Source organism: Phaseolus vulgaris, chromosome 6 (assembly GCF_000499845.2).
Source record: "Phaseolus vulgaris cultivar G19833 chromosome 6, P. vulgaris v2.0, whole genome shotgun sequence".
In the NCBI taxonomy this organism is placed as follows: domain Eukaryota; kingdom Viridiplantae; phylum Streptophyta; class Magnoliopsida; order Fabales; family Fabaceae; genus Phaseolus; species Phaseolus vulgaris.
This window is the reverse complement of record NC_023754.2, coordinates 24,259,406-24,275,874: the sequence shown is the minus strand read 5'-3', so window position 1 is coordinate 24,275,874 and position 16,469 is coordinate 24,259,406. Positions and strand designations below refer to the sequence as shown.

The 16,469-nt window shown below is 31.5% G+C and overlaps 2 protein-coding genes across 6 annotated transcripts; both read left to right on the top strand.

The window, feature by feature from the left end:
* Positions 1-975: 975 nt before the first annotated feature.
* Positions 976-6,555, top strand: LOC137832099 (protein PHR1-LIKE 2-like). 3 transcript variants are annotated; one of them, XM_068640096.1, is made up of 6 exons: positions 976-1,689; positions 4,798-4,874; positions 4,954-5,008; positions 5,493-5,562; positions 5,664-5,733; positions 5,870-6,555. In XM_068640096.1, the coding sequence occupies exons 1-6, from the start codon at positions 1,491-1,493 to the stop codon at positions 6,338-6,340; spliced, it is 942 nt and encodes a 313-aa protein (XP_068496197.1). In that variant the 5' UTR covers positions 976-1,490; the 3' UTR covers positions 6,341-6,555. The 3 variants fall into 3 exon arrangements, with proteins under 3 accessions (XP_068496197.1, XP_068496196.1, XP_068496198.1); XM_068640095.1 differs by having other exon boundaries at positions 1,035-1,689; positions 5,484-5,562; XM_068640097.1 differs by having other exon boundaries at positions 1,158-1,689; positions 4,778-4,874; positions 5,484-5,562.
* A 4,186-nt stretch (positions 6,556-10,741) lies between these two features.
* On the top strand, positions 10,742-14,997 carry LOC137832098 (myb family transcription factor PHL7). Of its 3 annotated transcripts, none has more exons than XM_068640091.1 (7): positions 10,742-11,004; positions 12,600-12,830; positions 13,106-13,182; positions 13,267-13,309; positions 13,450-13,510; positions 13,829-13,898; positions 14,251-14,997. In XM_068640091.1, exons 2-7 carry the CDS (start codon positions 12,611-12,613, stop codon positions 14,761-14,763), a joined length of 984 nt encoding a protein of 327 aa, XP_068496192.1. In that variant the 5' UTR covers positions 10,742-11,004; positions 12,600-12,610; the 3' UTR covers positions 14,764-14,997. The 3 variants fall into 3 exon arrangements, with proteins under 3 accessions (XP_068496192.1, XP_068496195.1, XP_068496194.1); XM_068640094.1 differs by having other exon boundaries at positions 10,818-11,004; positions 13,453-13,510; XM_068640093.1 differs by lacking the exon at positions 10,742-11,004 and adding an exon at positions 11,026-11,398.
* The last annotated feature ends 1,472 nt before the right edge of the window (positions 14,998-16,469 follow it).

The following is a 16,469-nucleotide window of genomic DNA, read 5'->3' as shown; positions in this document are numbered from 1 at the left end:
TTTTCTATTGAATTCTTAATTATACGGTGACTTCTATGAACCAAGTCTGTTTAATTTGACTTTCTGTTACCCTTACTTATGTCAACTATAACATGATTCTAGACAAATTTTACATATTTAATCCCATGTTTAACATGTTCGGAACTTGTTAATGATTCATAATTGTTTCTAAGTTAAAATTTAGATAACTGTTGTTTTGAATAGAAACAATTATACTGAACCTTATTATTAAATAATAAAAGCATACAAATATAAATCACTCTACTCTAAAGTTAAATCTAACTAAAATTAGTTTTGTGAAATTAAATAGTTTTATTTTAATTATCATTTTAAAAATGAAAAACCTTTATTACTTTTTACACTTTTTACACTTTTTACTTAACATTTAATTATTTTATACATATATATTTACTATAATGTACAAATAAAGAAGAGTAAAAACATCTAATAACTATTTTATAAATAAATTATTGCATTTATTTGCTTCTTCAAAAGAAAAAATAAATAAACACTATGAACGACTAACTACATTATGTCTTTTTTTATTATTATTAATTACTCGTAATTATATGAAAGTATTACTAGAAAAACAGCTTAAAAGGGCTAAAACTAAAAGTACTATTATTTGGAAAATAGAAACAAAATGTTGTTTTGGAATGCAGGGAATATTTTTTCAAGTAAAGTGTGAAGAAAGTAATGGAAATGAATAGCTAAAACACAATGCAAAAATCCCTTATTGATATTTTTTTTTTCATTTGTAGAAATGTAATCAATTAAATCATATTCCATAATTGATTGCGTAACCATATAGTGCGTTATAATTAATTTTATTTGGAGCCAAACTATTTTAATCAACAAATTGAATTTCTTTTCTTTTCTTTTCTCAGATATTAATTTCTCTTATTTCTCCTTCGTCTCTGAAAGAAAGAGGAGGCAATTCAAGTTATAACCTTTTTTAAGAAAATGTTGAGATTTGTGAGCAAGCATAGGAGAAGAGTTGTTTCCAAAAGAAAAAGAATGTGAAAAAAGAGTACAATAATGAGTGTAGAATGAGAGAGTGACATGGGTAGAAAGAGAGAGAAAGAGAAAGAGAGAGAGAGAGAGATAGCAATAATGGATGTAGACATATTGGCATGGAGAGAGATAGAGAGTCCCACAGGCAGAGACAATAACCCTTAAAAACTCTCTCTCTTTTCTCTTTCCTTTTCTTCACTCAAAAGACCAGTAAGGGACAAGATCCCGGAAAGGCGAGCCAGCGTCAGACTCAGTTTTCCCTTTTGCTTTCTCACTTTCATCTCATTCATCATCATCCTCATCATCATCATCTTTCACCTCCCAACCAACTTCAAAGCTCCCTCCTTTCCTGGTTTCATCCACACCCAGATGGCTACTCTCCCTGTCTCGGATCTCTGTCCCTTCTTTCACTGAAAAAGCTTCCATTTTTACTCTCTGGGGCTGCTGGGCTGCTGGGCTTCCCCCATTGAAGGAGGATGTACCCGAGGCTAATACACCCCCATGACGGGATTGTGGCGCAGGATGACATGCAGGCTGCTGCTTCCAACCTCTCCCACTCTCACAAGGGAGACCCTTGTCTTGTTCTCACTGCTGATCCCAAACCTCGCCTTCGTTGGACTCAGGACTTGCACGAACGCTTCGTTGATGCCGTCACACAGCTTGGGGGAGCAAGTAGTGAGTCTCTTCTTAGTCCTTCTTTGTCTTAAGTTGGTTGAATTTTCTTTTTAAGGAAATTGCAAAAAAAAAGATTTTTTTTTTTTAAATTGGGGTGGATTTGTTTGAGTATTTATGCTGGCTGCGTGTGATGCTTTTTTGTTTGAAATGAAATGAGAGAGCTTTGCATTTGGGAGCAAGGGAAAATGGAGTATTTTTTATTTTACTGTTTTGAATTTTAGGTGTTGTGGAGTTTGTTTATGGTTATACTCCTGTCTCGGTTGTAAATTGTCATAATTGGAGTTGGAATTATCAATTATGTTTATCTAGATTTGTTGGTCTTGCTTGGGATGCATGTGAACTGTGACGAGTAGAACTTTTTGTAACAATGTAGGTGGAGAATACTTTCATGAGCTGATTACTGGTAGTCGTGTGTTAGTTTGTTTGACTGCTTAATGGAAATTTTAATATGATACTGTTTTGTTTGAATGAGATTCTCAATCAGTGGGTTCTGAGTTTGACCACAAAGTATAAAACTTATTGGAGAGAGTTGTGTTTAGAAGAGATCATTGTTCAATTTCGGGACCCTCGTTTGTTGATGGGTGCTGAATGTTCTCATGATTGACTTGGGAGCTTTAAGCATTTGCTTGGAGCCAAAGAATGGTTAGAAACTATTTTTCTGCATAGGCAGTACGAATGTAATGAAGTTGGCTTATTGATGAACATGTATGGTACCAGACATAGCTTTAAAGCTTTTTCAGTATTTAGATCTAGCACTTTGTGTTTTTTACCATAGTTTCATTGATCTATTTAGTTGCCACATTTGATTTTTTTAGCCTTTTGAATATGATGAAACATTACAATATATTTTGTCCTTTGGTTTGTGGGTTATCAATTATCATTATGCATTCCCTCCCTGTTTTTCTTACATGATGGAACCATCTTGTAAGATCATATTAATTTTCTTTTTTCCGAAATGAAGTACCTAGCAGAGGTTTGGATTTTGGAACTAAGTTAAATTGCCATATGCATACTTCATGAATGAATAAAAGAAAATACAATTTGTCAATACTTGTCAACCTTGTTGAACTTCTGTTGCCAAAGAAAAGTGGTTTGAAAGGCACTGATCTTATACATTAAATGTGGCATTAACAGATGCATTAATTGTAAGAGTTGAAGAACAATGCAGCACATTTGGTTTAGATTATTAAGAGAATGAATCAAATTGTAAAACAATTGTTTTTAACACCTTGGGTTTGTTTGGTTATTGTAAAGTATAATACTCACTTTTCAAATAATTGAAGGGATTCTTTTGGAATTTACTAGGTGTGACTCCTTAAAATTGATTTTATAGTGCTAGATGTAGAGATTTGTTTACTACGTTGTCAATTGCTTCTGTCACAGTTGCTTCAGTGGCAAAGCAGAGCTGAATGGCTCTTTGCTGCTCCTAAATACTTTTGGTAGAGGGTTCCACTGTTGTGTCTTGAAGAGATGCAATCTGCAATGACAGCCATAACATAACAGACCCATTCTTTTAGGATCCAAATTTCATGTTTGAACCTCACTAAAGTCCAAAATCCACCTTCATCTAAGGGATGCACAGTTAGGGAGTTTAGGTACATTGGCACCCACAAAAGAAATTATGAATAAGGAATCTCCTTGACAGTATGGAGCTGTCTGTGTTCTTGTTCTTCTTTTCCTTCTATCTATATTATTATTAACGAATCAATGCAAGTTGTTTATGTTTGTAATAATTACTGTTTTATTAAGCTCTGAAAGAATTTAGTTAATCTTGATCTGTTTTTTATAATAATTTGATTTTTACTCTTCCATTATATTTTCATTGCTTATTTTTATTAAACCCCAATGTTGGTCCTTGAAAGATTTGGAAAATCAAGTTGATCTCACACGAGTTATTTTGATATCAATAGTCCAAAAATGATTGGGACCGAATTGATGTCATTGGATGACAGAAAATTATCATCTGAGGACCTATTTGATATGACTTATATTTCAAGGATCAAATGTGTTCCCCTTCTTGCTCGATTAAGTTTGGAACTATACAATTCCCAATTATGTGGATTTACAATTTTTTTCCTTTTTTTCATTTCATTCACTTTCCTCGTTGATGTGGCTGTCTCAATAATGTGCTATGTAACTAAAGCATTTTTTTGTTTGCCACCATGTGTCATTTCCACTGAGCCACCAACAACCATGAAGTACTTTTATTGTTTTAGAGAAACTGCCGTGAATATTGCCAATAATGAGGTCGTGTTTCATAAACATGGCAAAAGTCGTTAAGACCCAATATGACTTTGCTAAAAGTTGTCAAAAACATACTAGCATAGTTCCCAATTCACATTATATGGTACAGGTGATATTAATCATGAAAATTTATAATAAACATTCTTGTTGTAGATTGCTATTTAGGAAACAAAGCAAGGCAAACAAATGTTAATTTTTTTGTCATTTCCTGGTAGGATTATTTTATTGTAATATGAGAGGGACCAAAATGATGCTATTTTTAGTTTCCAGATTTGAACGAGAAGATGGGTTGCGAGTTTTTATCATGGGCATGTATTTATACTTATTCAGTGCCATTTTCTGCTATAAGATTCTGACAAGTTTCTAGCTTTGGTTGTAAAGATACTAAATTATAACTGCAAAGAAAATGTGCAACGAGGGGTGACAATTTGGGTTTGTGACATGATATTGTATTCATTATTGGGTCAATCATGTTGTGTTTGGAGTAAAATGAGTTTATATAGTGTCAAATTCAGGTTTTCCTTTGTAAATACTTGCCAGGTTAAGGGGGTCCAACTCATGTGTGACTGTGCCTGTGATATATTACATCCTCAACCCAAACCACATGCTTATGTTCTCTACATTTAATAATTATAACAAAGCAAGATACTTTTCCATGAATTCATTACCTGTCCATGTTGAAAGTATATTAGTTCATTATATTTGCCTTTGTTGTCTGCTGAAGTTTAGAAATGAAACTGGCTTGACTTGTTCGCAAAGTAGTTATTAAATTTTAAGCCTACTTTCCATTGCTTATCTTGAAGTCTTCATGCATAGATTTACATCAATATCATTATCTGACTAGGTTGTGGATGTTATCTGCAGAAGCTACACCAAAAGCAATAATGCGGACCATGAATGTCAAGGGTTTGACTCTGTTTCATTTGAAGAGTCATCTTCAGGTCTCTTTAATTCTCTTAATCATACTCTGCCCAATTTAAGCTATGAGCCAAAAATGAAGCCCCTCTTTCCGAATTGCAGAAATACAGGCTTGGTAAGCAATCTGGGAAAGATTTGGGTGAAGGATGCAAAGATGGTATGATCGTCATTCCCCTCTCTGGATTAATTATGTTCCCGTCATCTGAGTTTGCTTGTGCAATGTGTTCTGTAGTTGCCTTTCTTTTTCCCTTTCAGCAGAGAGGGGGTCCACCTGGACTTTAAATCTGTACAGAGTATGATGAATCAATGCCATAATCTTATGTCACCTACTTAGGTTATATTGTTGATGCAAACTGATGAGGAACTTTCCATGCAGAATTTCAATTGGGTAGCAAATTGTTGATGGACATATTGGTAATTAGGGAGCCAATTAGATTAATTTTGAAAAATTGGATAACCCAGTTAATTTATGCTTAACATATTAACTACTCTTTAAATTTGAACATTGATTATAGTTTTTTTTTTCTCTGCAAACAACTTTCTAAACTGGAAAAAGTTTTCCAGGACTTCAGTAATGTACTCTAAGCGTTTCTGTTATTGTCTTGGCTTCAAACTGACTTCTTTTATGGAAGGAATATCAGGTTCATATCTTTTAGAAAGCCCTGGCACTGAGAACACTTCTCCAAAGCTGCCAACTTCCGACACAAACGAGTAAGATTTTTCATTAATTCATAAATAAGAATTTTTGTTGTGGCAAATGTCTCAATGGATTTGAATTACCAAATTGAAGGATTGGTTAATTTTGTGCCTAGGGGTTATGAAATCAAGGAGGCATTGAGAGCACAGATGGAAGTGCAGAGTAAATTACATTTGCAAGTGGAGGTAAATTTAATTTTCCTAGTGCAAAGTTATGCTTCCAATATGGCTTAACAAATTTTTTGCTACATTGGTAATTTAGTCGTATGGTATCTTAGGTTTGCATATATTGAGTGTAATTGAAACAAGTATCACACTGCAGGCAGAGAAGCATTTGCAGATTCGCCAGGATGCAGAGAGGAGATACATGGCCATGCTTGAAAGAGCTTGCAAGATGCTGGCTGATCAATTTATTGGTGCTACAGTTATAGACACTGATAGCCAAAAGTTTCAAGCAATTGGAAGCAAAACACCAAGAGGTACTTTGGTTGATCCTCTTGGATTTTACTCCTTGCCATCAGCTGAGGTGGCTGGAGTGAATGTTCCGGATGAAGAAATACCACATAGTCTTCCACCCCAAAGGGCTGATTGTTCAACTGAAAGTTGTTTAACCTCACATGAAAGTTCTGGAGGATTGACTTTAGAAGGATCTCCAGGTGGGGGGAAAAGAAGGATGCTAGGCATGGACTCTATGGCAGCTCCTTTGATCTGGAGTGAAGCTAAGATGAGAACTCAGGCCATCAATGTGGCCCAGGGTAGTCATCCTCAAGGAATAACTAGGTATGGCATGTAGGGATGGAAGGTCTACTTGATGGTTCATCCTCTAATAGTACACCTTTGGGCTTCATATATTCCTTTTTCTATACAGGTACTTGAACCCATGTCTTGTAAGTTAGTAGTGAGGCATAGGTGGAATCAATTTTACCCTTTTGTAAATTCAAACTTCTCTCTGGCTTTAAACATTGCAAAAACTAGCTTTGACTATACAAAATTTGTGTGTTTGAATGACTTTTATGGATTCCTTATTGCTTATTGCATCATGCTGAATAAATGGTATACTTCCTCCCCTTCAATTATAGGAGTGGAATCATTAGTAAACTCTTGAACTCTTCTAAGAACTGCTGAATTCCCACAAGCCTCCCACAAGTTACTTTTTTTTCCAACAATTGTTTTAATCTATGAATATTTGGGTCATTAGAGATAGGAGATTCAATGAATGAGAAGACAATTTTTAATTGGTTTGACTTAAAATCCATGCTTCTCCCTAAACAAAATATTTTCCTCATCAAATCATGTTTTAAAGTAGTGGCATTTGCTTTTTATGTGACTTTTTGTTGTATTCTATGATTTTACGTGTTTTGTAATGTGGCTTTAGCATTGAATAATATACTCCATTGCACTTCTTGGGGACATAGTCTTGGCCTGTCAGTCAAATGAAATGAAAATTGCAGCTCAAATTGCAATGTTGTATCATCATGCAAGTGGTAGGTGGAATATGACAAGTGTTCAAATTTTGTTGTTTCTTAAAAAAAACAAAAAAGTTGATTATTTCATAGACTCAGTGGTGGAGATGCTAACTGTTATGAGCAGCCTCTTTCTCAGGATATTACCGATGGACGGTCATAGAATGGAGAAATTATAAAATTAATAAATAAAAATCTAATTAAGTTGGATAAATAAATTTACTTCAGAAAACAAACTTATGGTCTCATCTTATTTGTTTTATCCACAAGATTTGAAATGAAAGCTCTTGAAGATAATTAAAATAATGAAGACTCTGAAGAAAGACATTATTGGTATTACATGACTAGTACTATGATAAGAGAATATAAAAATGGCATGAAGAAATAAATGCACATCTGAGACACGTGGAGGGTTATTATTGATTTGGGTTTGCATGATTAGGTATAACATCATAGTTGATATCATCAATGAACACCACCTCTCTTTGACCGTCTCAGTGGAATTCCGTTTACAACAAGTGTGCAATTTTTCTAAATTGTTTCTTTCTGTTTGAAACATTCAAGAGAGAGTATCTAATAGGCTCTTTCTTAAATTTATAGTTAAAAAAAAAAAACTTAATCAAGAGCTAGTTTTACTTTGTTTTATATACTTTGAGATCTCTCTTGTATATTTTTTTCAATACTTAAAGTGTAATTTTGATAAGAAAATGGTGAAGTTTTTACTCCAGAGAAACTGCATACTTTGGATATTCATTATGAAGTCAACCACAAACTTCTCTTCTTTTATGTTGAGAAATTGAATATTCTAATTGTATTGTATTTGATTGGTGAAGGAATACACAACCGTACAACATGCGCAGGAAGCAATAGGAAAAGGACCACACTGTCGGAATAATGTTTATTATTATTACCTTTGTTTAAAGGAATGAGATTTACCACTTCCACTCTCATTAGATATTTAATGCAGGGAGATGAAATGGGATATTGAAAATGGAGAGAAAAAAAAAGAAAGAGATATTAATTTTTTTTAATATTTGAAGTGATAATGTTTTAAAATTGATTCATAGTTTTTGTTAATAGAAGAAAGGATATAAGGGAATATTACGAGGAAGATTCCATGTTAGCTTATTACAATGGTACTTGTTGTTGTCATGTTCACAACAAGCACTATTAACTATTACATTATTTCACTACTCACCCTCACCCACTTGGATCAATCCTTCTCACACTAACCAATCATCCTAATAAAACAAAAAAACAAAACAAAGTTCCAAAACAACAAAGAATAAGGATGTCCACACACCCAAATCATACATAAAACTCACTAATCAAACCTACAGAGATACAAAGGGAGTCATTAATTCCAATATCCATGCCTCACAGGTATGTTTTCTTCTTTTTTCTATTCTCTTTATCAAACAAACCAAATTAACACACTTTCATGTTTTTCTTTTGTTATTTGCTTCCCTTTCTTTTTTGCGTTTTGTGTTCTTATGTCTCCTAATCTTAATTAGCTTAAGTGGCAATGACAATTATAAGTTTTAAGTGGACTACTATCTTAGCTCCAATTCATTATATTTAAACTTATATACTATGTGAGTATTTATATATATGTTCCAACAAGTTCATATAAGGGTGTTTGTGCATGGAATCACTAGAAACAATAATTTGTTTGCATGTTTGGTTGCAGTGCACACATTGCCATGTCCAATTTTGAAGACTTTATTGGACCTAAATTTTGTGTTTACTTTTTTAACTAATTTTAGAGATTTTATGGTGTAATTTAGTGCTCACATGCATTAATTTAGATGGATATATAGAAGTGTTTATGAAAAGAGAGTTAGAAAATAATTTTAAGATAGGTGCTATTTAGTAAAAAAACAGCTGTATTAAGAATAATGTTGAAGGAATTCACAAAATAATTAAAAATATTAAAATTATAATGCTTAGATAATTCTATTGAATTTTAATTACATTCTCAGAAAATAAAATTTTGAATTTTTAATGTTTCATAAAACCTTAAAAGTGAAATTAAAATAAAATGCATAATAGTATCAAATGTTGCTGTCTTTTTAGGATACAAAAAATAGTTTAATTGGTTTTAATTAGTATGTTTTTGGGCAAGCACTTTTAGTTTCTTACTAGCCTTTTTTTAGTGATTGAAAAACTTGTTTTCCTTGTTAATAACGATTCACGAAGAAACAGTTTTTAATAGAATAAGTTGTTTTTATATTTTATTTCAAATTTAGTTTTACATTTTGTTCATTTTTTTTTATCTTTAAAACACTTATTAAAATTTCTTATTATTTTTTATACATATTTTTTATTTTTAACCATTATATTATTTGTATCTTTTATAAAATTTTATCCCATTTTACATTATATTTCAGGAAATTTTAGCTATTATATATTAATATAATAAAATTATGGCATAGACTGACCTTATGTTGACTTATTTTATTTTAAATTTGATTGAAAATGTTTTAAGATATAATGTAAAGTTAGTAATAGAATGAATAAATAAATTAAATTTTGAAAAATACTATACATATTAAATAAAAATAATTAAAAAAAGTCATAATTACTCAAAATACATCTTAGCAATGAAATTAATTTTATAAAAAAATACCTTATTAATCCATATAAACCATCTTATACTTAACAAATATGTCAACTGATTACTATATCAATCATAATTAAATAAATAAAAAATATGTTAGAAGCCTCTTAAAAACAACAGTAACATTTGGTTTAAGTCAAAAAAAGAAAGAAAAGAGGGAAAAATATCCCTTCTTTAATACGAGATTAGTGGAGCAATCATAAATGAATAAAAAATAAAATTTTATTATGAAAAATAAATAACATTATATTTTTATTACCATTCCTTTAAGAATACTTATGTCAATTTAAAGTTTTCTTACTTATTTAAAACATTTTTCTTATCAAACAATCCTCAGTTTCTTACATTTTCTATTTTTTTCTCTTTTCTATAAAAAAAAATCAAACATATATTATAATTTTGTTTTTCTTTTTATTTTTTCCCTTCTATTTTTTAAACTAATAAAGTTTCTTATTTCTCTAGTACCAGTAATAGCAGTGAGAACGGTCAAAAGTCAACGGTGGATAAAAACCCGAAAACGATTAGACAAATCGAAGAAAGAGAGAATTTGGCCGGTTGAACGGTCAAAAGTCTAATTTAATTTTATTAATTTTCAAAAATACGAAAATTATTTTAAAAGTTTATAAGTTAATTTATTTGACAAATTATATGTTTCAAAAGTTTATATAATAATTTTATTATACCATTAAGCGGTCAATTTTATTTATTAATAAATACTGATATTTCAATTTTATTTATTTCTCCTGGGTTGTATTTTTATAAAACAGATGTGTTACTGATACATATAAACAGGAATTAGAGTTTAACTGTAATATATTATTAACTAAAAACAAATAAAGTTTAATAGACAGCGGTGCAGATGATTTCATATTATCAATCAATAATTTTATTTTTAATATAAATCTCAAAATAATGATTATAAAAAGTTTTAACATGACCATTTTTTTTATCATTAAATGATAATAGGATGATTTTGAAATCATTACTTAAAAGTTAACAACTCTTAATTAAATCATAGGACATAATTAGAATTTTAGAGTTTGAAAACTCTATCGTAATTAAACTATTTATATCAATAGTATTACGTAAAGTAAGAAAGAAAACGCGTGGCATTGATTTTAGTTTTTGCTTTGATTTTTTTTTTCTTTCATTCTTTTAGTTTGTAACAAGAAGATTAATAATTTACCATAGCAGCCCCCTAAAAAAATCATTAATTTCATTGGAGGGTATCACTGTGTATGAAGAGAGAGAAAGGAAGAGAGAGAAAGGGAGAGAAAGGAAGAGAGAGAAAGAGAAAACGCAGAGCACAACACTCCTCAGCTCCGAAATTGGAGGGGGGAGAAAATTTGTATGCGTTGGATTTCGTAGATCTGAGTAAGTATTTCTCTTCCCCCATTTATTCCTTCTATCAATTTCAGTTTTCAGTCACTCTTTGTATTCTCTTCGTTTCTCTCTTTCTCTCTGTATCTGTCTCTGAGGCTTGTGCTTCTCTGGTTTCTTTCATTTGTATCATTTTTTGTGACCCTTTAGGTTTCTTTGGTTTGAGCTTCATTTTAATGATGCTACTGACCCTGACTAGGCCTCAAGTTCGTGTTTTACACTTTTTTACTTTGATTCTTGTATTGCCCCACTTTTAAAGTTTTGGGCTTGGTGCTGGGAAATGGAACATTTCAAAGAGTTGGTCTGAAAGGTGTAAAATTTTCAGTTTTTTCATCATGGGAGTTGTTGGGTTCTTCTTCATGTGGGGCCAGAACCCCAATTACTAGTGGTAAGTTTGTGTTTTTTAATGTTGGTTGGTTGGTTTGTTACAATTGTTTCAGCCATGGTGAGAGTCCTGGGGGTGTTCTATTCCATGTGTGATGTTTCTAATCATCGATTTTGTTGTTGTTAATTGATATTCAGAAGTGTTAGCGTGATGAAAATAAGTCAACTTTTAGCACTGGGTCCCAATTTGCTCATGTTATTAGATTGCATCTGATTAATGATTTCTTTTGCAAGTAGCAATTATGATATTGAATTTTTAGCGCTCTACAAATAAGAATGATGTCTCTCTCAACTTCCTAGCATATAGAAAAATCAGCCTTGTTGGATGGAGTGCTAGGTTTTTCATCTCGAATATTTTGGGTGGGTTTAACCTATGCTAGGGAAAGAAGGATTGCCTTAAATTATGATGTTTTTTGTCTTCTTATGTGTTCTTCGTTTCAAGCGATATATTTATTCTGCAAAACTGCAGTTGATAATTTAGTTGTACTAGAATTAGATGATATTTGAAGGGTCCTATTTATAAATTTACATAGGCTAAAAATCACTTATAAGTTCAGTGGATTTGTGTTTCTATAGAGTGCTTTCATCAAATAAAAACACTACAAGATTTTACCTAGTTATTAGATGACTTTAGGCAAAAAATCACTTGTTTTTATGTGTTTTAGACATGGAAACAGTGTGCCTTTTCCATGATGCTCGAGTTTTTTTCCTGGGAACTCACCTGAAGAAAGAAATCAGGAGGCTTTAGGTAAAGAAGGCCTTTGCAATAAAATGAATGAACATTCTATTCAACTTTGATCAAATGGTCCATTGGATATCAGGGATCATTTTTAAAGTTTGTGTTGTGAGTTCTAAAAGATTCATTGTGTAAATTTTGTTAATGACAATCGGAAAAGTTGATTGAGAGACTTACATAATGTGAATTCACGACAGAACCAAATATGAAATGAATTGATTCACATTAGGAATTGGGTTCAGAACATACTAATTTTGTAATAATTAAAAGAAATGTATACACTATAAACGAAGAAAATTCAAAAGGTTGCTCTTATCTTGTGGAACCAGTAGATTTATATGTCTGTCTGCCTGCTTGTCTGATTCTCCCCTCTGTTTTTCACAAACCTCTTCCAATATGGTGTCAAGTTGAAGATGATTGAATTAATTTCCATTTTATATTGTATTCACTTTTATTTGTTTGCTGTCAGATAAATGACAAATGTATCATTCAAAGAATGTTCCTAGTGCAAGTTTAGTTGGAGGTAATTCATTAGTTCATGGTCAGCACATAGATTGTGGTGGCAGCGCAATGGATCATGGCAATGGAGGAAACAGTCATAGTAACAACTCTAATCTCAACTCAAAACAACGTTTACGGTGGACACATGAATTACATGAGCGCTTCGTTGATGCTGTGGCTCAACTTGGTGGGCCAGATCGTGAGTATTTCCCCCCTTATTTTTGGTTAGCAGGAATCTGAAAGTTGTTTTTTTCTGCTCCCCTCAAACTTAAAACACGACTTTAGTCTGTAAAATGAGAAGGCTAGGTTGTGTAGCAGATAATAAAATAATGCATTGACTTCTCATCGATTTTACATCTGTATACTTATGTTGGTTAGATATCCTATTGTTAGCTAAGGAGTATTTCAAGCTTCTATGAATGATTTTAACATTCCTTAAAAAAATGTTTTAAATTTAACTGTCATCTTTGCTAGGTGCCACACCCAAAGGTGTCCTCAGAGTTATGGGTGTACAAGGCTTGACCATTTACCATGTCAAAAGCCATTTACAGGTAATGTGCACTTAAAGGGCCTCTTAACATGATGTCCATTATTCTCAATAAATATTGGTTTTTCATTTTTCTTCTCTCTTACAGAAGTACCGACTAGCAAAATATTTACCGGATTCCTCATCTGATGGTATGTCTATCTGATTTATGCAATTTAAATTGTTAGTGTAAATCACGTTCAAGATTTTTTTTAGTCAATTAAACATTCATTTTACTCTGGTTTCTCCTTTATATTTGTTTTGTATGATAACTTTTAAATTTGTTTGATAGAAGGGAAAAAGGCTGACAAGAAAGAAACTGGGGATGTGCTTTCGAATCTCGATGGTTCATCGTGAGTTGTGCTGCCTCTTATTCCCCCCCTTACATTTGGGATTTTATACTTCTACTTGTTGGTGGTGACTTAAAATTTTAAAAAAGATACACACACACACACACACACACACACATATATATATATATATATATATGTGGGTCACTAGATTACATTTTGCTAGGCCAACACCAGAGGACAAATTTTATCTATTTTTCTGTATTCAATGCCTTTTAAATTTTAACGGAGAATGTAACACTTTTACCAAAAGCTCTTGATTGTTTGATGATTGGTGGTACAAGTGATTAATAATTCACTTGTGGGCTTATCTTTCTGCAGTGGGATGCAGATTACTGAAGCACTAAAGCTTCAAATGGAGGTGCAGAAGCGACTTCATGAACAATTGGAGGTATATTTTCCTATTTCAACTGATCTGATGACTTCACACTATTAGCTGATTGTAATTTATGATTTCTATTTCACATAATCATGTGAGAGGAAATGATGGTATTGATTTCTAGTTATATAATAACTAACTTCTTGGTTGTACCATACAAAGTGTATTCGTATCTCATGATGAAACATTGAGACTTCTGTACTGCACAATATGAAAATGGAGTTTAAAATTTGTGTATTTGCTGCTCTGAAATTTAAGTTATAAATTTTCAATTTTGTACAAAGTGGAGACAAAAATGACAAACTGATGAATTATTTGTAATTAAGATGCCAAGCTAGTAATTTTGTATTTTGATGTGGAACAGGTGCAGAGACAGCTACAACTACGGATAGAAGCCCAGGGTAAATACCTGAAAAAGATAATTGAAGAACAACAGCGGCTCAGTGGAGTTCTTTCAGAGGCACCTGACACTGGGGTTGTGGCTGTGGTTCCAGGGGACGTGTGCCAAGAACCTGATACCGACCCGTCTACACCGGACCCGGAAAAGGCTGCCAAGGACCGTGTCCCAGCAAAGAGTCTTTCAGGGGAATCTTTTTCATCACACCATGAACCATTGACACCAGATTCTGGATGCCATGGTGGTTCCCCTGCTGACAGTCCTAAAGGGGAGAGATCAACCAAGAAGCAACGGCTAAACATGGACGGATCTTATTCTAAGCAAGACATGGTGCTTCCACTTCAGATACTGGAGTCAAGCATGTCATCATACCAACATCCTAACACTGTTTTTCTTGGGCAAGAGCAATTTGATCCTTCAATGGGTATGTCTAGCAGAAGTGGTGAAGAATTGGATAAGGTTGGTGGCAGTAATCTGTGATTTGGTGTAATGTGTAGGTTGTGTTCTAGGACTCATTTTATCTTCCTTCTAAGCTTAGTTTCTGTTTTATTTGTATTCCTTAATAGACCAGGGGACCTGATCATCATAGATTCCCAATGTTCTTAGTTTTCAGTTCAAATGTTCAGTACTTGACTAAACATCCACCCTTTAATTGTTTTAGAGAACTAAGTTGAATTGGGTTAATAGAAAAAATCTTGTCATTTGCTTCATAAACCATGGTAATTCACATGAACATTATGGTGGGGTAATTCAAATCACTTCACTGCCCAGAGGAACTGTGTGATTCAGAGTGAAAGTTGTTTTATTTTTATTTTTATTTTTTTCAAACACTTATGACATCTCATAAAATTTCATTTTAAATTAAGTGTTTAAACTCAAGAACTTCTGTCATTGATCTTTGGAAATATTTTCAAATTTTCAATAAAATGTTACATTATATTTAAATTATTATCAAACACATTAATATCTTATCATATATTTTACCATCTTTTTACAAAATTTATGATTCATTTTAAATTTCGTATTATCCATTTTTATATCAATTTTCATTTAAAATTTAAATTCTCATAAGATTAAATATAAGTTTTAAAATATACTTTTAAATATCACAAAAGCTTAAAAATACGTTCTAAAATTTTTATGTACATTAATAATATATTAGTTGATAACTTGATTAGTGGTGTCTTGGATTTAGTTAATAATTATTACTATATTGAATAGTTAGTTTAATGATTATATGATAATATGTATTTTTATAATTTTTAATAATAAACGCAATATACAGCTTTAAAATCTGCAATAAGATTTTTAAATTTGAACTTGTTGAACAAAATGGATATTTTATAAGTATAACAAATGATATCATAACATTCGCAATTATATATTTATTTAATCAGACAAATTAAATCATTGGAAATGTAAAATACTCAAATTCCATAATAAACCTTGAAGTTAGGACTCATACACCTTAATGTTATAAATATTAAATTTAAAATTATGAAATTGATAAAAAGATAAAAAACGAAAATCAAGACGAACCATAAATTATGTAACAGATATGAAAATAAGAAATAAAAATATAAATAATAATTCACGTGCAATGTAGGATTTAATTAACAACTCAAAAATATATTCAAAACCAGAACAAGTAATTAAGTTGAATGAATAAATTTAAAATGATATGATGTCATAATCCTTAAAAAATTAAAAATAAGACTTTTATTTTTAACTTTCAGATATTATCTAGCTGTAAAACTTCAATTAATTACTTATACTTTGAAGACAAATTTTATCATTTGGGGTGACAATAAAGTAATTATGTCTATAGTTAAATAGTTTGATAAAAAATATTTAATTCAATTAGTTTATTCATTTTCATTTTCTCACTCCTAACATTCCCCGTTTTCAATAGCTTTTCAACTTTTAATTATGTCCATTTTTTTATTTTTTATTTTTTTACACTATTTGTACAACAATTACTGAACAATGTATTTCACATTGGAAGAGAATGACTAACAAAATAAACGAAATTCCAAATATTTCTAGTAGTATAAGAGGAGAAATTACCATGATGAAAGTGCAGAAAAAAATTAACTTACAAGTACACAATATATTTTTAAATAATTATTAGCATATTAAATTACCTTTTAAGGTGTGATTTATCATCAACAACTTCAAAAATAATA